We start from the raw sequence: 24,993 nt of genomic DNA, 5'->3' as shown, positions 1-24,993 counted from the left end.
GATTACTGCTGGTTGAAGGAGAGGAGGAAGACATGTGAACAAAGAGAGATAAAAAGAAAAAGAAAGAGTCTTGATAGTGGTTCTGACAGGGAAACTAGAGTGATGGCAGTGTCAGACTTAACAGTTTGAGGGCCCAAAGGTGAACAAAAAGATGGGGACCTCTGCAGTGATTAAATTAATCATTGCTTTTTAAAAATCCTTACACAGGTTAAAACCTCTGTAACGTATGTAATTTATTTAATTTTTCTGGTTCTACTAAGGAAGACAAAAACATTTTTGATTGGTGGAACAAAAAAGTACCATTGAGTGGTGTCAACAACAAAACTTTTTTTTCCAGTTTTCTCAAAATTGACAATTTTCAGCCGCACCTTTTGCTTTCCTCTCTTTTCTGTGTCTTCTCATTCTTGACTTTCATTATCTTCTTTTTCAGTTCATTTGATTTTGTTCTTTTTTTCCAGTTTTGTTTTTCTTTATGGGTTTTTTTTTGTTGTTTTTTTCACAGTTGTTAGATTTTTTTTTTAAACTCTTGGAAGAGTATAGCTGCTTGTTGGTGGAATATTCCATTTACAGGGGAGGATGAAACACTTTCACATGAGAGGTCTTATGCCATCTGAGTATTATTATTTTTTTTTTTTCATTTATAATGACAGAGTCAAATAATGATGGCCATGAAAATTATTTAACGAATATTAAAAAAATATTTTAAGTCTTCAGCTTGGGGCCCCAAAAGCATAGGGGTAACCAGGCAGTCACCCATCTTTGTCTAATGGTAAGTCCGGCCCTGGGTGATGGAAGGAAGAAAAGTGGAGATCTTGATGGGGAAAAAAGCCAAGTTTATAGACTTGGAGCCGAGTTAAAGTTTCTCCATCATGGTAAGGATGGAAGGAGGAACAGAAGGGAGAAGTAGGTGTGTACAAGCAGGAGAAGGTGTGATGTGTGCCAATTAGTGTCCACTGGAGTGAAAGAAAAGCTGTAGCAGACTGTTGCGAGCATCTATGATGTTGGTTTAGAAACAGTGGCAGATGGAGGTAGTTTGGGCAGATCCGAATGAAGGACAGTGATCCTGCAGGGAAAAGGATGCTTCCTATCAGGAAGGAGGCCAAAGGTAAGAGGGTGATGATTCCCTGTGGCGACCCCTAGCAGAAAGGCAAAGAAAGAAGAGTGGAAGAAATAAAACTTGGCAGGAGTGTCCTGTTTGTCCAATGAGCCACTTTCTGTGTCCTGCTTAAGTCTGAGCGCACCAACGTCCGTCCACACCACCATTCTCTTTGTACCTACGCCCACTTAGGCAGGCCCTTCAAGCGCGGTTCTCCGGGCTTCCCCCGGTCTCTTCATGGGGAAGACTAACTGCTTGTCCAGCTGCTGAACTCTCGGCGTGAGCGGGGGCGGTCCGAGGAGAGCAAACTCGCTATCCGTACGGAGCTAGCGTGGTATCAAACGGAGCAGCTTGTTTTCGTGGCGGCAAGATGACGACCATCTCCGACTACTGCGGACGTATCCCACTGCAGCGCGTTAATAACATCACCGGGAGCTAAGGGCACCCGGTCTGGGATTCAACCGGACCGTCCCGACGCCAAAAAACTGTTGTTTCGATGGACTAGCCGCGCGCACGGATGGGATTACCTCAGCTAGCCGCTGCTAATGACTGTGCTGGGTGACTAGCTTCGCTGCTAACCGGTGGAGGTTAGCTATCTAAACCAGGTATTGCTTGTTTATTTTTTTTACTTAAATGCACACAGTCATTGAAACAAAACGATGCTGGGTTTCATAGTAGATTATAATACCGATAGATTACGTACAAGGCGAGGTATTTAGTCTGCAGGTGACATTGATCTGCTTAGTGAAATAAGTTAGCATACTACTGACTTAGCTTGCTGAAGGAAATCGATTAATTTAAGTTAAAACGTCTAACGGGAACATAACTCAAATTAATTTACTCAAATTTTGAGAGGGGAAAAAGCTAAAAATTAAACTCTTTGTTTAATAAGACGAGGTAACGCTGTGCTAACTAGCCGGTTTGTTTACATGATAAGGTCAGTTAACGCTGGAGTGTTATCATTTCACTGCTATGCTAATGTTCCGTCGTTGAAATGTTTTTAGCACTTTCTTACCAAATAACACGCTTTATCGTTAATTGGGTTTATTTTTAATTTGTCGATAAAACTTTATGGCTTGGCCACACCCAATAATTTACGGTGTTACTAAATGAGTTTACACAAAAGTGAATAAAGTATTCCAAATTTAGGACCCACTCCAATGAAAATTGTGTTTTTAGCATGTTTTTGTATCATTTTTCTGATGATGGGGGACATATTTTAATAAAGGTAGGCTCGTAATTGGATTTTTGAGAATTTCTTTATCCGTATTGTTGTGAATCTGGAGCACAGGAAAATATGCCATTTGAAAAAGCTTGTAGCAGTGACGTAGGAACTACAGTAGAACAGCCAGAAGCTCCCTGGTCGCTCCATTCTGATGCTTCCTCTCTGAGACAAATGTTTTAATCTTCTGAGTTGACATCTGGCTCAAAATTGTCCAGCTAGATAGATAGCTCCAACATTTTTTGCTAATTTTGTTGCACGTTTATAGTTAGGTTGGGGTTGTGAGCAGCTGTAAGCTAGCGGGAAAGAGTGTTAACAAAGGGATGATGGGAAATGAAGGAAGGTCCACAAGTTATAGGCAATTTGCAGAAACCATGTTCCAGAAAATGACAGGTGTTTTGATCTTGACAAAAAATGTCAAAATTCCAATTAAAAGATCACTGGTAACAATTTTAAAATATGTTAAAAGATGATCAAAGTGGAACGTAAGGCAAATCCTTTGCTAAAGAACAGTAGAATTTCCTTAAAAACGGGAAAAATCTGATGGCTTTTTATGATTATGTTGATTCTATTTTGAATACAGCTTAGAAGACATTTATTTATTTGTTTTAAGGTCACTTTTGTCATGATGATGGCAATAAATGCCTGGGTATTTTGTATTATGTTGTGATAATTACATTTTGGGGATTGATAAATCTTTATTTTGATATTGAAAGTAATAACAGTTATATTGTTTCCTTTTTTTTATTTTTGTTGTCAAAATTGAATCGATATAAGGGAGTTAGCTTAAATAAGTTATAGCTTTGACTTATCTCCTTTTTAAACATGTTTATCTTTCTCAATTTCTGTGAAATAAAGATTCTTCTGAATAACTGACTATAGTTATCAGAGTGTATGAATTTATTGTTATTTTTATATGTTTGCACTAAATGAACGCTTTCGTCCCCACAGCTGGTTGACACTACCGATCTGGTAACTACCAGGCTCTGAACATAACCATGCCTCCCAGACCCTCCTCAGGAGAATTATGGGGGATGCACTTGATGCCCCCCAGCATTGTGGTGGACTGCCTTTTGCCCAACGGCATGATTCTGTCGCTGGAGTGCCTCCGGGAAGCCACGCTCGTCACCGTCAAGCACGAGCTCTTCAAGGAAGCCAGGAAGTACCCGCTTTACCATTTGCTCCAAGAAGAAAGCTCCTACATCTTCGTCAGCGTCACCCAAGAGGCGGAGAGGGAGGAGTTCTACGACGAGACCAGGAGGTTGTGTGATCTTAGGCTCTTCCAGGCCTTCCTCAAAGTTATTGAGCCAGTGGGCAACAGAGAAGAGAAAATACTCAGCAGAGAAATAGGTATGATTCAGCGTTTGATCTTCATGCCCTCTGTAATCTAACAGGAAGTGTACTTATTAACATTATCTGAACAATCCTGATCACATACCAGTTATTATTTTACTGTGTATTAATTGCCACATGTTGAAATAAATACATTCCTAAGATTTAGATGATATGATTTCACTTCCTCATTTTCTTTTATTGCAGGTTTTGCTATTGGAATGCCTATCTGTGAGTTTGATTTGGTAAAAGATCCAGAAGTACAGGACTTCAGAAGGAACATTTTAAATGTTTGCAAAGAAGCGGTGGACCTCAGAGACAGCAACGGTCCACACAGCAGAGCTTTGTACGTCTACCCCCCAAGCGTAGAATCCTCGACAGATCTTCCCAGGCACATCTATAATAAGCTAGATAAAGGTGAGGCATTTTTATTCTGTTTTGGACCATTTTTATATTTTTCATGCCTGTGAGCCACGATTTGCCAAAGAATTAAGAGTTTTGTTCATTAATGTGCAACACAAATCAATAGATTAGAAGTTCCTGATTGCTCATTCTTTACGTGTCTCTAAGGTTGTTTCCTTGTATTTTCTCAGGTCAAATCATTGTGGTCATCTGGGTCATTATTTCGCCCAGTAATGACAAACAGAAGTACACCTTGAAGATCAACCACGACTGTGTGCCGGAGCAGGTGATCGCTGAAGCCATCCGTAAGAAGACCCGGAGCATGCTGCTGTCACAGGAGCAGCTGAAGATGTGCGTCCAGGAGTATCAGGGAAAGTACATCCTCAAAGTCTGTGGCTGTGATGAGTACCTGCTGGAGAAGTATCCCCTGAGTCAGTACAAGGTAAGCTAATGTAGCTGTTTTGATGTTAATCTTCTAATGCTGTGTTCAAATTTGCGTCCTTCACCTTTTTTTTTTGTTGTGTCAAATTTGCGGCTTGGATTCCCGTGAGGCATAACTTGCATTTGATGTGAATCTAGCTGTAAAGAGGAACAATCCACTGATCTGGTATTTCTATGGCTGAACATGTTTATCTGAGTGATAAAAAATATGACTTGCATTTTGTTTTTAATGCACGATTGATTTATTATCATGCCATAAATCTGATGCAATTTTCCCAGGATAAAACAGTTCAATATATTGAAGACATTATTGCATTAAAGTGTCACACATTTATAGTCCTGACTGAGATGAGCAAGACGGTGCTGCAACAAGTCTGTGTGATGTTTACGTTTTTGACAGGATCTGTTTGAACCAATGAAAGGTTGATTGTTCTGTGACAGGATTTTATGTCGTAGTGGTTCAGTAACTCTGTTTTAATAAATCACATCATAAAAACAGTCAGGACAGCTAGTTGTACTCATCACTTTCAGCAAGCGCACTTTAAACATGGAGGAGGAAGGACGAGGTGGTATGAAGCTCAAGTGAACAAATTTACAGATTTCTTCTGGATCAAAGGTTGCTCAACGTATATGGAAAGTATTTTCCTGACTTCCTCTTAGCTTTTGCATGAATATGAATGAATGGAGTAAAGCGACTAAAAGTAGCGGCACTTTCATTTGTTCTACAAGCGTTTTTGCCTCAACAACATGAAGCTAGACGGTGCAATACATCAGCAATAATTATAGGCTCCACCACTCTTGCTTTGAAACGTTCTTTCTGAAGATCAAACAAGTGAATATAGTGTTTGTTGTTTCAGGAAGCTTTTCAACCCATAGGAGCTCCTCCTCCATTAGCGATGTGTAGACTCCAAACAGAGACAGATACAATACTGAGATCTAAATCACGAGACCAGACTGGCATGCCTTAAAGACCTGTGTGATGGAAACCATATTTTTGATGCTTTTTTGCACCATATTCTGACTTTTTCAATAATGGAGGACATGTACAAAGAAAATTAATCTCAAGATTTGCTTTCTGAGTATTTCTTTTCAATTCAGTTTTATTTATATAGCCCAATGTCAGAAAACAATTGCCTCATTGGGCTTCATGCCGGTAATTGTATAGAAGCAGAAAGTCGGTCATAAAATATAAACAATAGCTAATTGCTAATTAAACTAAACAGACTAAATAAAGCTGGTTATCCCTGCCCTTAGACCCTCCTTTCCAGTAAGGAAAAACTCCTAAAAAAACCTGATTCCAGGAAAAAAGAAGAAACCTTAGGGATGCCCACATGAAGGTGAGATACATTCCAAGGACGGAGAGGCGATTTACCAGGACTATTAAAGAGGAATTAGCTTTATCAACTATGAATTTGAATAGAGTGTATTTGAATAGAGTTCAACCAGATCGAACTGAGGGACAGGTAGGGGTGACGTCCACAGCCAAGATGAGCCAGAGGCGCGGTCCACGGCCAAGAGCAGGAGTATAGACAATCCACCAGGAATCTGAAATCTCTCCTGCTCCCCTGGAGGGAAGAGGGAAAGAGAAACAACACCTGAATTGCACTGCTCTAAACAAATGTACAGAGAACTAAATAAAATAAAGAATATAGGAGAGGTGAAGTAAATGAGAATAAAGCTCTTTTAATCAAATCGTTGTGAACCTTTAGAATTGATCAAAAGAGGATCGGAGAGATACTTTAAATTTTTGCACATTGGTGTCTTTAATTTTTTAATGAACTTGGAGAATCCAGAATCTAAATTCTGTAAAACTATGAGACATTTTTATATCCACTGTTTCTTCTTTGTAGAAAAAAATGCATCTATTTATTACATTAGGTTATATTTCACATTCCTTTATTTTTCTTTCTAGCCTTATTTTTAAAGGAAGAAAAAAATCTAAAATAACTTTTAGATCATAAACTGAGTTTAAAATGCTGCATTTATCTGTGGATTTTTGTCAAAGCCCAAAGCTTGCCTTTAAATTGTTATTGTTTGTTTCTCTTAATATTACACACTTGTGTCACTAATCTCATGAAAACCTACATTTTTGTTTAAACTTTTTTTCTCAAAACAACAAAATTATGTGGAATAGACTGCAGACCGAGTGGTCTACAGAACGCACTTCTGATGTTGATCTGACCATTAATTCTTATGGGTTAAGTGGAGTTTAAAAAAAATAAAAGGGGGCATTTTACAAATGGCTTGACAGTTGGTTAATTTTTAGCTGGCATCTTAAGCAGAGAACCAGTGGAAGGCTGATTTAGTGGGCAGATGATGGCCCTGGTGTTGTTGTTCCCACCTGCTGCTCACAAACACGTCTCGCTCCTTCAAAAACAGAGATCACATTTCCAAACAGGCATCTGTGTTTGCTGTGGTGAAACCTCCTCTCTGATGCTGTAATTCTGTTTATTTTTTTGCTAAATTGGGACATTTTAGGATCCTCAATGTGTCACATGGCGGGAAATGTTGTGTCTGAAAGTGTCCCGCTGTCCCCAACAGTACGTGCGCAGTTGTATCATGCTGGGAAGGATGCCCAACCTGATGCTGATGTCCAAAGACAGCCTGTACTCCCAGCTGCCCTCCGACAACTTCACCATGCCGTCATACGCGAGGCGCATCTCCACGGCAACGTCCTACATGAACGGAGAAACCTCCTCCAAGAATCTCTGGACCATCAACGGAATGCTGAAGATCCGGATACTCTGTGCCACTTACGTCAATGTAAACATCCGAGATATCGACAAGGTATAGCCGCCACGCGTCTCTGGTCTTTGACCTCTCTATCATTTGCTTGACCGTCTTAGATTTTTATTCTCTGTTCCGTCTAGATCTATGTCAGGACTGGAATATACCACGGTGGAGAGCAGCTGTGTGACAACGTCAACACCCTGCGCGTGCCCTGCTCAAACCCGAGGTAGGAAAGACGGCAGAACCAGACTCTCATCTGGCTGATTGACAGAAGTGTGAGTAAACACGTGTTTGGGTGTTTCCAGGTGGAACGAGTGGCTGAGCTACGACATGTACATTCTAGAAATCCCCAGAGCCGCTCGACTCTGCCTCTCTATCTGCTCTGTGAAAGGAAGGAAGGGCGCCAAAGAGGTTAGAGTGAAATGTCCAATTCTGTTGAATCATCTGTATACATCTGTATAGTCCTTTATCTATGACTGAGATATATGTCTATTTTAGGATGATGAGAATGATAATGATGTGAGATGCATTTGCATTATGAGACAGCACTGCAATTCTGAGCTGTTGTGAAAAAGACAAATAGAGCAGTATTTTCAAAATAAAGTAAGTTCTTTTTCTTCAAGTGAACTTTAAATAGTTAGAATGGCTGCAGAAATGAACAAATTATTTCTTCAAGGCCCCAAATCTGGATCAAAAGTACCTTATACTTGGCAGGATTTTTTTTTCTTTCTAACCACTTTATTATGACAAAAATGTCACCAACAGTTATGCCAGCACTCATGCCTGTTTTTGTCCAAACAACATGCAGTCAGTCGAGCTTATTGGAAAGATCCTGCAATAGTGCGGGACATAACAGAAACGGCAAAACTTTGCGTTTAAAGATGAAGGAAAATTTTACACATACGTAGTTGAAGAGGTCCTTGAAGACCCACTCTGATGATAATGGTGGTTTTGGTGTTTTTAACACTTTCTTATGGCATTTATCTTATGATGGGGGAGATAAATAAAGAAAATTAGGCTTAAAATTTTGTTTCTGAGTATTTCTCTACTCATCATTGTGAATTAGAAACAAATGGAAAAATAGCATTGGGAAAAGGGCGTAGTTGTGACACAAGCTACCTGCTTCGTTTCGTTCAGATGCATCCATTTGCAGACAAATAGATCCATGAACGTCTCTGTATTCCTCGTCCGAGCTGGAATTTGCCTGAATAGCTCTGATATTTCTCCCCATTTTTGTTGCAGCTGTAATGTTAAGTTGGGGGTGTGAGGGATTGTAAGCTAGCAGCAGGGTTAAGGCTCTCATTTATGGGTGATGGGAAGAGGGGTAGGTTGCTCCGTGCCAATAGCTCTACCCAGAAGCTGGAGAAGAATTTCTAATCCAGACACTATGTTTTATAATATTTTTATTCGGGCTAAAAAAGGATCAAAAGATGATCAGTCTTTAGGGGGTTCTTATCCCATAGGGGAGATAATCAGACTAACAAGCTTTGGGATTTTCCCAGTTTAAAAAAATATGTAGCATCTTTGAACTTTAAAAGATAATATTCAAGATTTTATTAAAATAAAGTATGAAAAATGACTGAAAAAAAAGAAAATATGTTCTTTTCAATTAATCCATACCATATAGCATACTTTGATATTATTTATCATCTGAAAAGTTGTTGGTGTGCCAAGAAACAACACAAAAATGAAGCTACTTCCTGCTAAATCAGATAGATTCTGTTTTAAAGTATTGCAGTACATACTTCTTGTGACACAAGTTTTAAAAATGTAAAACCTTTTGAGCTTTTTGTTGGAGAATCTTGTCATCACACTAGGTTTATATGTTGCTTTGTGAGAAAATTATGAAAATGTAGGTCAGTGAAACATGAATATATTACTACATTTAAAAAAATATATTTTTTGTCATGGTCAAGCTCAGTGGTGTTTAGTACTTAAATGAGGAACTTCCTTTAGTTCTGTTCCACAGCCCTAAGCTATGGTTTCTCTGATGACTGTCATTACTCGGTCTTCCTGCAGGAACATTGTCCCTTAGCCTGGGGCAACATCAACCTGTTTGACTACACCCACACACTAGTAGCAGGGAAGATGGCCCTCAACCTGTGGCCTGTCCCACACGGCCTGGAGGACCTACTCAACCCCATCGGTGTCACAGGCTCCAACCCCAACAAGGTGAACGCGCAGACGTCGACACTGTAACGATCCAACAGCCATCACACATCCTTCAGAATAAAGTATGCTTAGTTTGTACTGTTGGTGTTTAATAGAGGTAATAGCTAGGGCATTTAGTAATAGAATGAAATTGATAATGATCATATCAGAAAGGCCAAAAGTTTGAAGTCATCACCATGTCTCAGAGCATTTTTTTTATCTTTTTAATTTGTGCATAAAAATTCTGCTCAGTGAATTTTAATTTACAACTTGACTTTGATTCGTTTTGGCCTCATCGGAGAATCCTGATTAACCGGGTTCCTGGATAAGAACATGAACACCTGACCTTGCTTTTAATTTTTTTTTTCTGAGAAATAGCCTTCATAAAATTATAGCAAATTAGATTTTTTTTATTTGTATAATAATTTGAAATGAATTGAATACAACAATGACGCTTGTATTAACTACACAACAATATAATGTATAGAAATAAATTAATTATTGATGTATGTAACACATTTTCTCTTTTAAACTCAATATTTACGGATAAATAACTTATTACAAACATGATCAATTCATAGAACTTTGTGTTTGGTCGTCATGTGAAATAATATTTTCACATTATTTCTAAATGTGTTATTAGCGATGGTCAACTGTTATGGCTGTTCCTCAGAATTCTTCATTCTTCTGGAGAATACAAGTAGATTATGGAAGCTTATGGTAAAAGAAATTATGAACTTTATTAGATTTAGACTGCAATGAGAACTATTTAGTTCCAGTTATATTTTATCTTATAAAAGGAAAGAAAATTAAAAAAATCTATTTAAACTGAGAATATTTACACTTTGATTCAATAACGGAGAACATTTTGAATGTGCAAATGGAAATCACAATTTAAAAAAGACATTTCTGGTATAATGTCTGGAAAAAATATATCGGGTTTTAAAGGTGCTTTCACGCCGAACATGATTCGTGCGATGAATTTGTGAGCCCCGCCCCTCTTTCGCCGCGCGACTAATTTGCTGGTCATCACCTGTCAAAAATGTGTTCAGGAGTTTAATGTTGCTGCCGCGTGTGGGAGGAGCTACTAGGCAGTGTTTTTAGGATGATCGCTATAAGGAACGGTGTCTGTGGATTTCTTCCTTAGAATGTATGAAAGACACAGAAGATTTTGAGAAATAAGTAGAGCTGTCAGGCGATTAAAATTTTTAATCGCGATTAATCGCATTTCCAGAGTTAACTCGCGATTAATCGCAAATTTCATGTGGCCTTTTTTAAGGAAAAAATGTGTGGTTCATGGAATTTAGCAGTTCTACATTAATTATGAAAACAAGAATGGCAAAATTAATAGTTTTCATCAGAAATACTTTATTTTGTAACATTGTATTGAGATAAACTTTCTTAACAATAAAAGGCTGTAACATCAAATGCCTAACAAAAGCCCAAGTAAAAGTGAAGGGCATTTTAAATTCAAAACTTCAATCAACATTCAGTAAAATAAAATTAAAAAAAACATCAAAAATAAAATTTCTATAACACTTTCATGTTCATTTTTTGTCAGGACCAAATCTTTTCCTCCTCTGCTGAACTACAGTAATAAATGAAATAGAGATTTATCATTTCCAATTAACTTTTGTTTTTTAAAACATTAAAGACTGAGAAAAGCGGGATACTCTGTGGATAGTTTGACAGTCTGTTACTGCCGCCGCGTTCTCTGGCTGCAGCTCGATGCAGCGACGTGTCCAGCGGAGCTCACGCCATGAATATGCCGGCAAACAGAGAGCTATGCTGTGGCTGGATCACGCTTAAACCTCCAGAACCTTTAAAACGTCCCCCGGTGAGCTTGCTGTTGGGAATGTCGGGTGTCTGCAGCTCTCGGGACGTGGCTCCGGTTCGCGTCCGGTACCACCAGACGTGGTACTGGACGCGAGAGAGGGGCAGGACGCCCGCGCGCGGTATGGAAAAGCACGTATGAGAAAATCTGCGATTAATGCGTCAAAAAAATTGGCGGCGTCAAGCACATGTCGGATTAATGCGTTTTTAACGCGACAAATCTGACAGCCCTAAAAATAAGGTTTATTTATTGTGAAGAGTTCTACAAAAACATCCGTAATCATATTTCCATGTTTGAGTTTATTTGATTATTAGTAAAAGATTTTCCCAGTTCAGGGGGCTGTGTCTGTATGACAGCCGCTTCCACGGGGTTTCTGTGTTTCTGTGTCTGAGCTTGAAGGCTAACTGTCTCGTATTAAGCTGAGGGGGAAAAAATAAAATAAGGAGACCCTTTTTCCCCTTCTTTTTTTTAATGTTTCGATGAAGCCCAAGCCCAAAGCTGTGTTCCTGATTGGCAGATGCGACGCAGCAACCTGTCAGACTTACAAAAAATTGTTTTTAACATGTTTTTATGGCATTTTCCTGATGACAGAAAACGTATATAAAGAAAATTAAGTTTAAAATGGCATTTTTCATCTTCACCTCTTCTTCTGTTCCCTGTTTGTTGCCATAATGTTTACATTATTCAGCAGCTTGGATAGTTTCAGAGCTGGTCTTAGGCCTTCTTTGCTTAAGGCGTCTTATCTTCTTATCCCACCGATAACTTGTTGACACATGCATCTCTGTGTGGACACAGTGATCACCCTGAGTGACCTTTCCCCTCCTCTCTCCTAAAGGAAACCCCATGTCTGGAGCTGGAGTTTGAACAGTTCAGCTCTCCCGTCAAGTTTCCCGATATGGCCTACGTGGAGGAGCACGCCAACTGGAATATATCCAGAGAGCTGGGTTTCAATTACAGCCACACCGGTTTGGTAAGACGAGAGCATCCTGCGATCTCATTGCAGTTCGGTGTCAAACGCCTCGCCCCACCTTTTCGATGGTGCAAATCTCTGTAAACTATCTAACTCCTCATCGATCTGTCTCGCTGCACTGTCACCACTTCAGAGTAACAGATTGGCACGCGACAATCCGCTGACCGACAACGACAACGAGCAGCTCCGGCAAGTGTGTAACAGAGACCCGCTGTCAGAAATCACTGAGCAGGAGAAGGACTTCCTGTGGAGGCACAGGTGAGGACCGACACACAGGCTCTGTTTTATTCTCAGTCTCTGCAGAGAGATTACTTTTATCGCAGTGACTTGTTTCCATTTCTAAACTCCGCTTTCATTTCCACGTTCTGGCTGGTGTTTATAAACTCCACCGTGAACAGACTGCCTGCATATGTATTCAGTGTTGATATTAAAACCCCTCGGTAAAAATGAGGCTGCAAATAGGAAACATCAGATGGGAGTGTTGCTGTGTGCTGTACACCCAGCAGCTTTCACTAACACTAAATAATGCCAGAAGAGAAAAAAAGGTCCTTCTTCCCCTCTTAAAGTCGGTTCTTTTTAGGATAATGATCTCTTTCTAACACACAAGATGTTGTAAATGATCTTTTTTTTCCCATTTCTATAGATTTTGACTCAAATGCTGTCTGTCTTTGAGTTAATGACTCATGCATACCCAATATTCCACTTTTATTTAGAATTTTCTTGCATGTAATCGCCTAATTTGGAATAAAATAAGCATTTCTGAGTTCTCCAGAATAACATAATTGTCCCTTCTTGTGTATTTTTTTACTCAAAGATGTAAAATTTAGGCCAAAATATTTTATAAGTTCTCTTATGGACTAGTTTATTTTACTTTTTTTTTATTTAAGATTGAAATAACTGTGCAAAAGTCAGTTTACTGACTTGTCACATTGTCATGTAGAACATTTAAATATGTTTGTTGCTGCAACACATGCCCACATCCACTCTTTGTGTTAGGCTCTTATTCTGAAATCTGAAACCACTTTGATAGAAAAAGAGACATCCTGGCATAAACAATAAATGTTAAATACATTTATTGTCTCCCCTTATTTTAGGCATTCCTGCATCAATATACCAGAGATCCTTCCCAAGATCCTCTTGGCTGTGAAGTGGAACTCCAGGGATGAGGTTGCTCAGGTGAGTGCAGGTTTTGGTAGTAATATATCCATGTATATGGAGCCCCTAAAGGGACATTGAAGCAAAAACAAATCTGGTTAATAACTGGTGCGCACCAGTTACTAACCACAATTTTTTTTTTTTTTTTTTACTTTAATTCTTGGGGAAAAAAATCTGTTACTGATGCACATCAGTTACTAACCAGGGAAAACATTTTTTTTACTTCAATTCTTAGAAAAACATTTTTTTTACTTCAATTTTCAGAAAAAAAAAATCAGTTACTGGTGCGCACAAGTTGGTAACCAGAAAAAAACAATTTATTTTTTGTTTTGTGTACTTTTTTTTTTTTACTTTTATTTATTTATTTATTTATTTTTTACTTTTTTTAACTAAGCTCCGTACATGTGGGATCCACTCTGAAGCCTTTTAAAATATAATTTTAATTTTGTCTGCAGATGTATTGCCTTCTGAAAGACTGGCCTGCAATAAAGCCAGAACAAGCCATGGAGCTGCTGGATTGCAACTTCCCGGATCCCATGATCAGAGAGTTTGCCGTCAAGTGCCTTGAGAAATACCTGACTGATGATAAACTCTCTCAGTATCTTATTCAGCTGGTTCAGGTGTGATTTCTTTTTTTTTTTTTTTTTTTTAATGCTTCTAAAAGAATGTTTAAATGGGAATAATCTGTACTCTGGTGTTTAGTTAAAAACGCTTCTCATTTTCATCTTTTCTGTGTCCAGGTTTTAAAGTATGAGCAGTACCTTGATAACCCACTTGCACGTTTCCTGTTGAAAAAGGCTTTAACCAATCAAAGGATAGGACATTTCTTCTTCTGGCATTTAAAGTAAGTTACCTGAAAGTTCCTCCTGGGGGAAGGTGGAGACATTTATGTGGAAAACTGTTGGTTTGAACCAGTCTGGTCTGAAGTTGGGGTAAAGTTACACTTAAAAACATTCTTAGTTGTCTTGTTTTTATTTTATATACTGTTTTTAATCAAAACTATGTCATTTTCTAAGACGTAGTTTCTGCAGAGTGCCAGTATTTCAACAGTAATTCATCTCTAAGTTGTGGGTTCTGGTGTCTCCCTTCAGGGTTTAATATAAATACATTGTTATTTTGCATTTATGTAGTGTCTGAAGATTTGTCGTTGTTTTGACATTCATGTGTGTTTTTTGAGTCCTGATCATTCCAACACCACATGAACGCAGCACACTTTCTAGTTTGCATTTTTCCTTGGACGACAACACATTGCCACAATTGGCGCTAAAATCAGAACAAAAGCCACAGTATTGAAATAAAAACTCAAAAATATTCAGTTTTAAAACACATAAATTATCTTTTACATCAACATGTTTTCATCCATATTAAGTATTATATAATTTTCTGAGAAAATGGGTGTCCAAAACACTCCAGCATCTGCTCCTGGTCCGGCCTTTCCGTCCAATTTTAGAACCGTTCAAAAAGTTTGCCCTCCCCTGTAACACCCCCTACCTAATATTACCAGAGCAACAACAATGGGGAGCAATATTGGAGCTTTCCAGCTGTACAGTCTTGAGCCAGATTCCAGCTCGGACAAGGAAGTGGTTTCAATACAATCTTTTTTCCAACTCTCGATTCACAACATCTGAATAAAGAAAAACTCCGAAATGCAATTTTAACCTAATTTTTTTGTAACATCCTCCATCATTAGAAAAATGCCATAAGAACATGTTAAAAACACCAAAAAGATTATTTTTGTTGAATATTGTCTAAAGCTTTTAATTACTGCTTTTGATAACATTCCTCATTTTGTTCACTGAGGCTTTATTTTATGTTTTACTGTTTTTTCACAGTTTTTAAATCCTGCTCTTTATTCCCGTCTCTGTTTCTACTTGTGAAGATCAGAGATGCACAACAAGACGGTGAGCCAGCGGTTCGGCCTGCTGCTGGAGTCCTACTGCCGGGCCTGTGGCATGTACCTGAAGCACCTGAGCAGGCAGGTGGAGGCCATGGAGAAGCTGATCAACCTCACCGACCTCCTTAAACAGGAGAAGAAAGACGAGGCTCAGAAGGTAAGATGATAACTGGCAAACCTTTGTGGCATTTGCACCCATCTGGTGCTGTGATGCGGTTAAAACATCTGCTTCCATTTTCCTGTTGTGTTTATCAACAGCCTAAAACCATACGTCTCAAATGGCCTACAAACTTGAACTGACTTTCCTTGTGTTGTTGTGGTCATTTTTGTTGGAAACCACTGTAAGGAGTACAGGAAGTGCATGTTTTCGAACTCCGTCAATCTGTCCATCTCTACATTTATTGTAAAGTGGAGTTAGTTTTCCTCGTATTAAAGTGAAAAATAGAGTCAGAATAAGGTGGAAGGGCAGCAGTTCCATCAGAATGCATGAGGTAGTGAAAGGTGATGGACATTTGCCGTCATTAGTGTAGGAACTGAACAGGAAGGAGCTCAGCACACGTCTCTGCGGAGCTCCGGTGTTGATGGGAAGCTCAGAGGGTTTGACGGATCTCATCTGTCACTGAAGAAACGCTGGACGAAATCAGACCTTCATTTGTGTCACTTCTGCATCCTGTCGGATTGCAAAGTTTCCAGGTTCCGGAGAGGTGGTGTATGAGGCAGGCTGCAGCATCCTCTTTGATTTTATAGGTTAGCTGGCGAGAGCTGAGAAGACGGCAGGATGACATTTAGGAGTTTCTCGTGGCACTTCATTATTATAGATGTTGGGGCAGCAGTGACTACATTCTGTCAGGACTTTTCCTTTTTCTTCACTGGTATTCTTGTAGAAGTTTCCACATAGAGGGAATTTTAATGAATTCACTTTGGTTTATTTATAGAGCCAGGTTGGAACAAAGGAAGTCTCAAAGTGCTACACTGAAGAATAAAAGCAAAAACAGGTGTTAGGGTCTTTCTTAAAAAGTTATTCTAGTCTCTACTTAAAAATGTTTGTGTTTTCTTTCCATGTTGCTTAAATCTAAACCTCTGGTTGTTTTTTGTATTTCCGATTGGCTTTAAAATCGAATGTTTGGTTGGTTGCTTTCAGACTGGCCCAGTCCTTAAGCCTTCAAGTTTTGAATTCTCTTTTAGTCTATATTTTGATTTGACGAACTATCCAAAGTTTAGATTTGATATTTCTTCATTTTTTGCTTCATAATGTCATTAAAAATGATTTGATTTATTCTTTAAAAATGAAACCCTTCCTATCCAGGTCTGTTGAAGTATCAGTAGCTGCGTTTACATGGATACAAGTAATCGGAATAAAAGCCTTAAAGAATAAAAATGCTTCATGTAAACAAGGAGTACTCGGATCCAATCAGACTCATTTAGATCAAAATTTCCGTCCAATGCAGATTGGTGGGTTATGCTCTTTTTCGATCCGATTATGAAGCATTCAAACCATGTTTTACGATTGTGCGTGCTTTTGCAATATGCGTGGTCCAGGAGTAGGCAGCTTTAATGATGGGGAGGGCCAGAATTTTTCTTCATCACTACCAAAGCATAGAACTGCACACTTTCATAAATGAGACAGGAAAAAGGGTTCCATTTTAAATAAGAGCTACATTTTTGTAAGCTTTATTTATCAACCTGTCTTCTTCGCTGAAGGCCACCTGCTGCAGATTGTTTGCGAACGCCATCTACTGTCGAACCATGTTTGGAATTAGTTCTACATGGTCTGAAAATGTATGAGGGCCATGTTAAATGAGGAGGCGGGCCTCATGCGGTCCACGGGCCGCCAGTTGCCTATCCCTGGCGTAGACGACGTGGACTAGCTGGCTGCTCTGCGCAGAACAGCCAGACTCTGTAGCTTCATGTCTGTGAGTAGGGGAGGGGGTTTTGTTAACGCGTGTGCTCCGGAGGAGGCTTCGGACTAAAGTCTGGCTGGGCGCACGTGAGAGTTGACAGTGTATGAACTCTGGAGGCGTCTTTTGAATGCGTAAATGCTGCTACAATCGTGTCCAGAAAGTATAAAGACTGATGTTATTCACATGCACATTGCTACGTTTCCCGCACTTATTTTAAGTGTATCCGAGGGTAAAGGTTGTTGGTCGCACGTTTTAACCTAACCCTAACCGTATCCCTTCCTCCAGGTCCATGTGACCAAAAGAAGCGCAGCTCACGTATTTAAAATCGTCTTGCTCCATGTGAGCTGCAGCCATGTTTGTTTACCACAAAACTCCGCTACTACTTTTTCCCTACCTGTTTCCAGCATTTTAGATAGTTATACACATGCAAAAATGATTTATTCTGATATAACATATGAGGATGTAAGCGTTTGTTATAATTGATAAAGTCTCTCAGTACAATTCTTATTTTTAATGTGATCTTTGGTCAGATTAAGGACATTTTGTACACACAGCTAGTGTAGGCCACCAACCAGAGAGCCCTGGAGTTGTGTAAAAGTTATCCTCCGACCACTGTGGGGCGCTGTAGCAGTCCAGGATATTATCCTCTCTAAAGAAAACGCATATTGTTGAATAGATTGTGACTCAGTCCAGCCTGCAGTTGTTAGTTTTCCAAAACGAAGGGCCAGCCTCTGGTATTCTCAGCCAGCATTGTCTCTGCATCGTCCGTCACAGAGAGGAAAACAATGGTGTGAATTTCTGCCAGAGGTAGAAGAATCGGCATCTCCAGTCCAGACATATTCAAGTTTAGCTTAATGTTGTGGCATCATCTTTTGTTGCGTTCTGTAAAACCTAATTAGGAGGAAGTAGCCCAATCTGATTTTTTTTTCTGACATTTGTGTAGCCTCAGCTTAGACAGACAAAGCTTCCTTCATCTTCAACGTGATGGTGGTGGTGGTGGTGGGAGGGGTTCAAGGCCCAGTGGGGCAGGAGCTCACCTCAGCTGTAGATAAATAGCTGTTAGCAGATATTAGAGGGAGAAAGAAAGCATCACGACTCTCCGATTGTCCAGAGAGACGATGTCATCATTGATTTGACCAGGTTTATTTTCAACACAGAGCAGCAAATATTTGACTCAAAGCAGGAGGAGTGGAGACACAAACAGGTGCAGTCGTCTCTGTGGAGATCCAGAAATCATCAGAGACGGCAGGAGTTTGTTAGTGGTTGCCGTTGAACTTAGAGACTCACGCTGAAGCTGTTGACTTTATGAGAACTATGAGTGTCATTCATAGAGAGCGTACTACTTCCAAGAAAATTAAGTCGATTTAGGCGCCTTTTTTTTTTGGGATGCGAATATTTTGGAGCCAGATATTATCAATAAGTAGACCAAATGAGTCTGAGTCATCGTTACTATGGCAACCACTCTCACCAGTCAGGAGTGTTTGTTAGTATACCACATGACTATGACTTAAAAGCAGATTATATCTTAAGCTTTCTCAATAGAAGTCTATTTGGCTTCTTGGAGCCAGCAGCTACTTCCTGTATGCAACATGAAGAGGGCGGGGTCACTGACTCCAATTCTCATATACAGCCAATGACTGAAGCAGACAGTTCTCAAGGGATCATTGACAATGTGACTCTGTCTTTCTTGATTTTAATTTGAAAGTTCTAACAGGAAGTGAGTTCTCTGTCTGGGTGTTTTTGGGGGGATTTATTGAATTGCCTGCAGTGTCCTTCTGTTAGAACTCCAGAATAAATCCACCAATGAGCTTTGCTCTGATGATCTTACAGCCAACCATCATTGACGGAGCCTAAACTGGGCTATCAGTCATTTTATGACTCAGGCTCTGTGATTTCTCTAAAAAGTAGATCACTAATCAAATTTAAACCAGCAGATGTTCAATTGCTCGTCCCTCCAAAAAAAAAAAAAAAAAAAAAAACACATTTGATTCAATATGAAAAAGCTGTAGTTCTCCAACATGACCACCAGATGGCGCATGTTATTATTCCCAAACCCTTCTGCTGGCAGGATTACCTCATTGTCAGCATTAGAGGAGTAGGAGATGCCACTCGCCACACTGAATGGTTTCCATCTTCTCTCTGTTTTTTCAAGGTTCAAATGAAGTTTCTGGTTGAGCAGATGCGGAGGCCCGACTACATGGATGCACTACAAAGCTTCACCTCACCTCTCAATCCAGCCCATCAGCTGGGAAACCTGCGGTACATCCTCTTGTCTGCTGTCTGAAGGCTTCACTGAGCCTTGAATTAAAACCCATAGCGTGTGTTTGGTGGAATCAGTCCACGTCTCAGTAGGAATGACGGATGTGTTGAGTTGTGGCTTGTTAGCTGCAGTCAGCAGCAGCATCTGAAGGCGTTCTCGTCTTTGTTGCAGCTTGGAGGAGTGCAGGATGATGTCTTCAGCAAAGCGACCTCTGTGGTTGAACTGGGAAAACCCGGACATGATGTCAGAACTGCTTTTTCAGAACAATGAAATAATCTTTAAAAATGGAGACGGTAAGATTTTTATTTATTTATTTTTTATTTTTTGCAGCAGCGATCCTCTTCCTCCACTCGCAGCAAGCAGCAGCTTGTGCGTGGTGCTGCAGCCTCGCAGATCACTTGATTGCTCCGCTTCATAATGCATCACGCAGCTGATCAAAGCGGCGCTCATTCGCTCCTCTGTTTCTCCACAGATCTGAGGCAGGACATGCTGACGCTGCAGATCATTAGGATAATGGAGAACATCTGGCAGAACCAGGGCCTTGATCTCAGGTAGGCCTCCCAGTTCTTCATGACAGCAGGGATGCAAGTACACACAAACAGACCTCGGGACCTTTTCATGTTCCCTGCTTTACATCCTCCAGTGCAGGATGGAGAAAGCTTCGTCTTGCCAGTTTTACTCCAGGCTGTGTTTGACGTGGACGTGTTCTCCTCTCAGGATGCTTCCGTACGGCTGCCTGTCCATCGGGGACTGCGTGGGTTTAATCGAGGTGGTGAGGAACTCGCACACCATCATGCAAATCCAGTGCAAAGGAGGTCTAAAGGGGGCGCTGCAGTTCAACAGCCACACACTGCACCAGTGGCTCAAGGATAAGAACAAGGGAGAGATGTGAGTACGAGCAAACACTGACCAATGTGAAATCTACAAAATATTAGATTTTCTTTTGTTTGGTTTTAGGTACGACCAGGCTATAGATCTATTCACACGATCCTGTGCAGGCTACTGTGTGGCCACCTTCATCCTGGGTATAGGAGACAGACACAACAGCAATATCATGGTCAAAGAGGATGGACAGGTATGAAAACACACACTTCTATGTGACCACTCCTCCACCAAACCACGTCTAAATGCAGGAACGGTCTTTGAAGAGCGTCAAAAGCCCCCGCTCCCCTCACATCCTGCTGCGAGACAGCTGATCTAAACGCAGACCCAGAAACGATGTGGGTTTAAGAATAAAGTCGCGGAATCTGCCAAACGCTCCGCAGCCGGCATGTTAATTGATGGCAGTTTCTTTTTTTGCGGCACATTTGTCTTTTGAATTATAAATGAGTCGTCTGGAGCCGTCGTCGATCTTATCCGGCTTTTGCTCACGCACAAAGAAAAGAAAGAAAGAAAACCATCACTTTTATGAACCAATATTGCCCTTTATAGAACCACAAAGCTTTTTTTCAACAAATATTTGTAAAAATAAAAGCCTATTCTACTTTATTCGATTCGCTAATCTTTTTTGTTTTTTAGATCAATGATTACATTTTTATGTGGAGAGGTGTTGTTATTGTCATCCTGCTGCAGAGACAGCAGAAACCTAAAAAAAAAGCATCTTTCAGGACTTTTACTTTTGAAAATCAACTAAAAGTAACATCAAAAACTAAACTTTCTTGTCTAAATCATTTATTTTATCCTTCAACCCTCATTCATTTTTGTTTCCTGATGTTTCTGTATCTATGTCGTGTTCACAGCTGTTTCACATAGACTTTGGTCATTTCCTGGACCACAAAAAGAAGAAGTTTGGCTACAAGAGAGAGCGCGTCCCGTTTGTGCTCACGCAGGACTTCCTGATCGTCATCAGCAAAGGAACGCAGGAGTGCACCAAAACCAGGGAGTTTGAAAGGTAAACGGATGCACCAGCAGCAACCCATGTTGAGGCTCAACATTAACCTCTCCTTAGTGACTCTGGGTAAAGACTAAAAGAAGGTTTTTAATTTTAAAAAGTAGCTTATTTTTCGGACCATACGTTTCATCAGACAAAACAAAACAGTCAGAAAAGTCAAACTTTATTCAAGCACATCTCATTCTGCAAGGCTCCTAACTACATTACCCATAATGCTTTAACAATCCATTAAGAGGAGTGGTTTTGTAGTTAACCAAAGCCAAACATTTCTACAGATTTTTGTACCACAGAAAATCAATTTGAGGTCAGTCAGCAGCATTTACACTGATGACAAACTGGATCATAAGGTGGACTGTCTAATATTGAACAAAATTCAAGGATTTTAATTAACCAGTGCTGTCATGTGATTCATTTTTGTGTGATTAATTAATCGTGACCTGTAATCTAATTAATCGATTTTAATGGCAATATATATATTTTTTTATTTAAAAAAACGATTTTATTCGCAATTTTTTTAAACAAAAAATTACTGTGAAAAGCCTCCATTCTAAGGTATTTTATTTAAATTTGTGACTTTGTGGCGCAGTAAGAGATCAAAATAAGACTATAAGGTGGCTTTATTAATTTTTTTTATTACAAAAGACTTTGAGCCTTTACTTTGACATCACTGAGGGGGGATTTTTTTCTTCTTAAACAATTAACAAAAAAATATCAGGCTCAGAGTGCTCTAATTTACCACATCCGAAAACAGTAGAAGTACTTTTCTGAGAAATCCAGAAAATATTGAACACAAACTTCTTATCAATACCATAATGTTGACTAAATAAACTTTTGCTTCATCATCTGGACAAAAAAAGCACTAAGACGTAAACTTTCCCTCTAAAATGATTTTTTCTTCTCATGACGATCACCTTTCTCAAAAAGGAGCTAAAGCGGAGTGCGGTTAGTTCACACCTGGCGCTGAACCTGTTACCGTGACAACGGGATGCACCGTGTATGAAACGGTCTGCTTTTGTAAAAAAGTATTTAATCTTAAAAATATAACAGGACTGAAGTTCTAATAATTTCTTAAATATTTTTATTTGTTTGTAATGACCATGGCATGAGCGGGATAAAATGCTCCTCCAGGTGAGCAGAGAGACAAAAATGAGATATAAAGAAATGATAACACACCAAGATGTCTGTAATCATTTATTCGTGATTAACACGATCATTTGACAGTCCTAATTTCAAGTGTGCCATCTGATCTAAAACATCCAGTACGGGTCACTTTATTAGTTCTGATTCAGGTCCAGCTTTGTAAGATTTATTAATTGATTTGATTATACAGGAAAAGATAAAGAATAATGTGGCCTGACTCTGTTTAAAACTGTTTTCAGCAGGTTTTCTGCTCTGCAATACATACGACTTAGACATACATCACACATGACATGACAGAAAATATAAAGGCTGAGATGCACCAACAACCATAAAGTAACTGTATAATGTTTTTTTTTTTTTTTAAATAACAGCTGACTTGCACTATAATACTAGATTTGCTGCATTACAATGATCCTACGTGGTACAGGGGGTCTTTTATTTTGAAAGGAAGTCTTTTGAAAAGTTACAAACTATTTCACATGTTTTATTTATGCAGAAAACAGTAGTTTAAATGCATACATGTAAATCAGTGTCTCTTCCTGGGTTGTCGTCAGTGAGAAATGACCCGCTTGAAGTGTTAAAAGTTGCTGAGAAGAACTTTCTTTCTCCTTGTTTCAGGTTTCAGGAAATGTGTTACAAAGCCTACTTGGCCATCCGCCAGCACGCCAACCTCTTCATCAACCTGTTCTCCATGATGCTGGGCTCCGGCATGCCCGAGCTGCAGTCCTTCGACGACATCGCGTACATCAGGAAGACTCTGGCGCTGGACAAGACGGAGCAGGAGGCCCTGGACTACTTCATGAAGCAGATGAACGACGCCCACCACGGCGGCTGGACCACCAAGATGGACTGGATCTTCCACACAATCCGCCAGCACGCCATGAACTAAAGCAGTGGAGGGAAAGCAGCAACAACTGCACACTTATAATAAAACAAAAGATAAAAAAAAGATTGTCTGCCACCTAAAACACCCTAAAAAGCCTCAAAAGGTCTGGATTCATCTAAGACTTTAAGAAAGAAAGATGAAGCTTTACCTCGTCTGTCCTTTTCATAGGAACTAACACAAAGAAGTGGACCTCTACAGATTTCTAAATATTCTCCAGCCATGTGGGAACCTACAACTACCACCTGTTTGAAGATGTGCAGACACTAAGCTCCATGAAGGCATCCCAACACTCTAGTTACACAACATATTTAAGAACCCTCAGAAAACTAACATTTGTGCAGCTTCTCCCTCGTATGCATTCTGTTCCTACGTTTTCTACTGAGCCAAAGTGTAATCTCATTACTCTGCAGTCCTATTGTTTAAAGAAGAATCACTACAATTCCAAGACTTGTACTCCAGCACTGATCCCTGCAGTATTTTTTGTTTGTTTCAGTATTATTTTGTGTTCTCAGCTGGAGTTTCCATCATCCACTCTGATGTGGACGGTCCAGCTGGGAGTTTTTTTTTTTTTTTTTAAATCACGTCAAAAAATAAAAGTTACCTTTTTTTGTTTTGCTGCCACACTATGCAAGTCGTCAACTCCGACCGGAGATGTGGAAGTCGGAGTGCGGCCGGAGAAGAATCAGTTCACGGAAGAACCGGTGGAGGAACACTATTGTCGTCTTCTAAACCAGCAACAAGCAACTGTGAGGAAGCCCGCTTCGGACTTTGAACTTCTTACGAACTTTGTAGCGTCGATCCAAGCCATGTGTCCAATCCGATCTGTCGTTTTCTGTGTCCTCCATGTAAAGGAAACTAACCCAAGTGATGTTTTTCTTGACCTTCCACACCAGTTCTATGCCTTTCCTGCGGTGGTTGCGATCGCTGCACAGGTTCCTGTTCAGTAGGTCCACTTAGTCGAAACTTTTTTTTAAATGTTCTGCTTCAGAGTTTTTCTGCTAAAAACGGATCCCATCAACACGCTCCTGTGCAGGATACAGAGCAGCGGGCCGGACCCCGACTCAACCCACTCACCGAAAGGCGACATTTGTTTTTGTTGTGTTTGCTTCCTTTGTCACACTGAACTAAAGCAGGAACTCCTCAAGTCTTTCTGACAGAGTGTTTACTTGAAAATCCTGAAAAAAAAAAAAAAAAAAAAGTCGGAGGGGACAGAAGTTGTAATGAAAGTAAAAGGTGCCGCTTCTATTTGTGCAAATGTTTTTCCTTTGGAAGAAAAAAAAAAAACTACAGAGGTAATATATTTTTGTACTTTAATGTTAAACCTTTATATGTATGAAAAACCAAAAAAGAAGGAGGCATGCAGCGCCGTCGGCCTCTCTGCTGCGGGAGGAGGAAGTTCTCCAGGACTTTTCTGAGCGCTCGCGTGGAAGTCTGCAAGCACAAAACGCTAGAGGAAAGCGCTTCTAAAGCAGCATCATGTATGTGTGTATATATCATAACACTACTTCAAAATAACATGTTTAACCATTCTCATACGTCCGTGTATGCATTCATTTATTGTGCTGTTGAATAAAGACATCTTCCCTTTTACAGAAATTTCATTCTAGATTTACTTTTTAACAAAAAAATGTATATGGATTGATGAAATGTGTTGCCAAAATATTTAGGTTCAGTTTTAGAAGGGTTTT

General features: G+C 39.7%; 1 protein-coding gene across 3 annotated transcripts; it reads left to right on the top strand.

Moving 5' to 3' along the window:
- Positions 1-545: 545 nt before the first annotated feature.
- LOC112147412 (phosphatidylinositol 4,5-bisphosphate 3-kinase catalytic subunit alpha isoform) lies at positions 546-24,899 on the top strand. Of its 3 annotated transcripts, none has more exons than XM_024273772.2 (21): positions 546-1,701; positions 3,270-3,668; positions 3,858-4,067; positions 4,244-4,494; positions 7,035-7,280; positions 7,364-7,449; positions 7,529-7,634; positions 9,243-9,395; positions 12,044-12,178; positions 12,312-12,436; positions 13,273-13,354; positions 13,789-13,953; positions 14,074-14,177; positions 15,213-15,384; positions 19,281-19,387; positions 19,560-19,681; positions 19,861-19,939; positions 20,106-20,276; positions 20,346-20,463; positions 21,128-21,279; positions 23,038-23,308. In XM_024273772.2, exons 2-21 carry the CDS (start codon positions 3,317-3,319, stop codon positions 23,306-23,308), a joined length of 3,207 nt encoding a protein of 1,068 aa, XP_024129540.1. In that variant the 5' UTR covers positions 546-1,701; positions 3,270-3,316. The 3 variants fall into 3 exon arrangements, with proteins under 3 accessions (XP_024129540.1, XP_024129541.1, XP_024129543.1); XM_024273773.2 differs by lacking the exon at positions 546-1,701 and adding an exon at positions 1,795-2,033; XM_024273775.2 differs by lacking the exon at positions 546-1,701 and having other exon boundaries at positions 3,317-3,668; positions 23,038-24,899.
- The last annotated feature ends 94 nt before the right edge of the window (positions 24,900-24,993 follow it).

This window comes from Oryzias melastigma, linkage group LG17 (assembly GCF_002922805.2).
Source record: "Oryzias melastigma strain HK-1 linkage group LG17, ASM292280v2, whole genome shotgun sequence".
In the NCBI taxonomy this organism is placed as follows: Eukaryota; Metazoa; Chordata; class Actinopteri; order Beloniformes; family Adrianichthyidae; genus Oryzias; species Oryzias melastigma.
This window is presented reverse-complemented; position numbering and strand designations above follow the sequence as displayed.

What these genes read in the sequence shown, in the direction of transcription:
- LOC112147412 (XM_024273775.2), top strand. Translation starts at nt 3,317, where the DNA reads ATGCCTCCCAGACCCTCCTCAGGAGAATTATGGGGGATGCACTTGATG. An exon ending in GACTTCCTGTGGAGGCACAG is followed by an intron (nt 12,437 to 13,272) that starts GTGAGGACCGAC and finishes CCCTTATTTTAG; the next exon opens with GCATTCCTGCATCAATATAC. An exon ending in AACCAGGGCCTTGATCTCAG is followed by an intron (nt 19,940 to 20,105) that starts GTAGGCCTCCCA and finishes TTCTCCTCTCAG; the next exon opens with GATGCTTCCGTACGGCTGCC.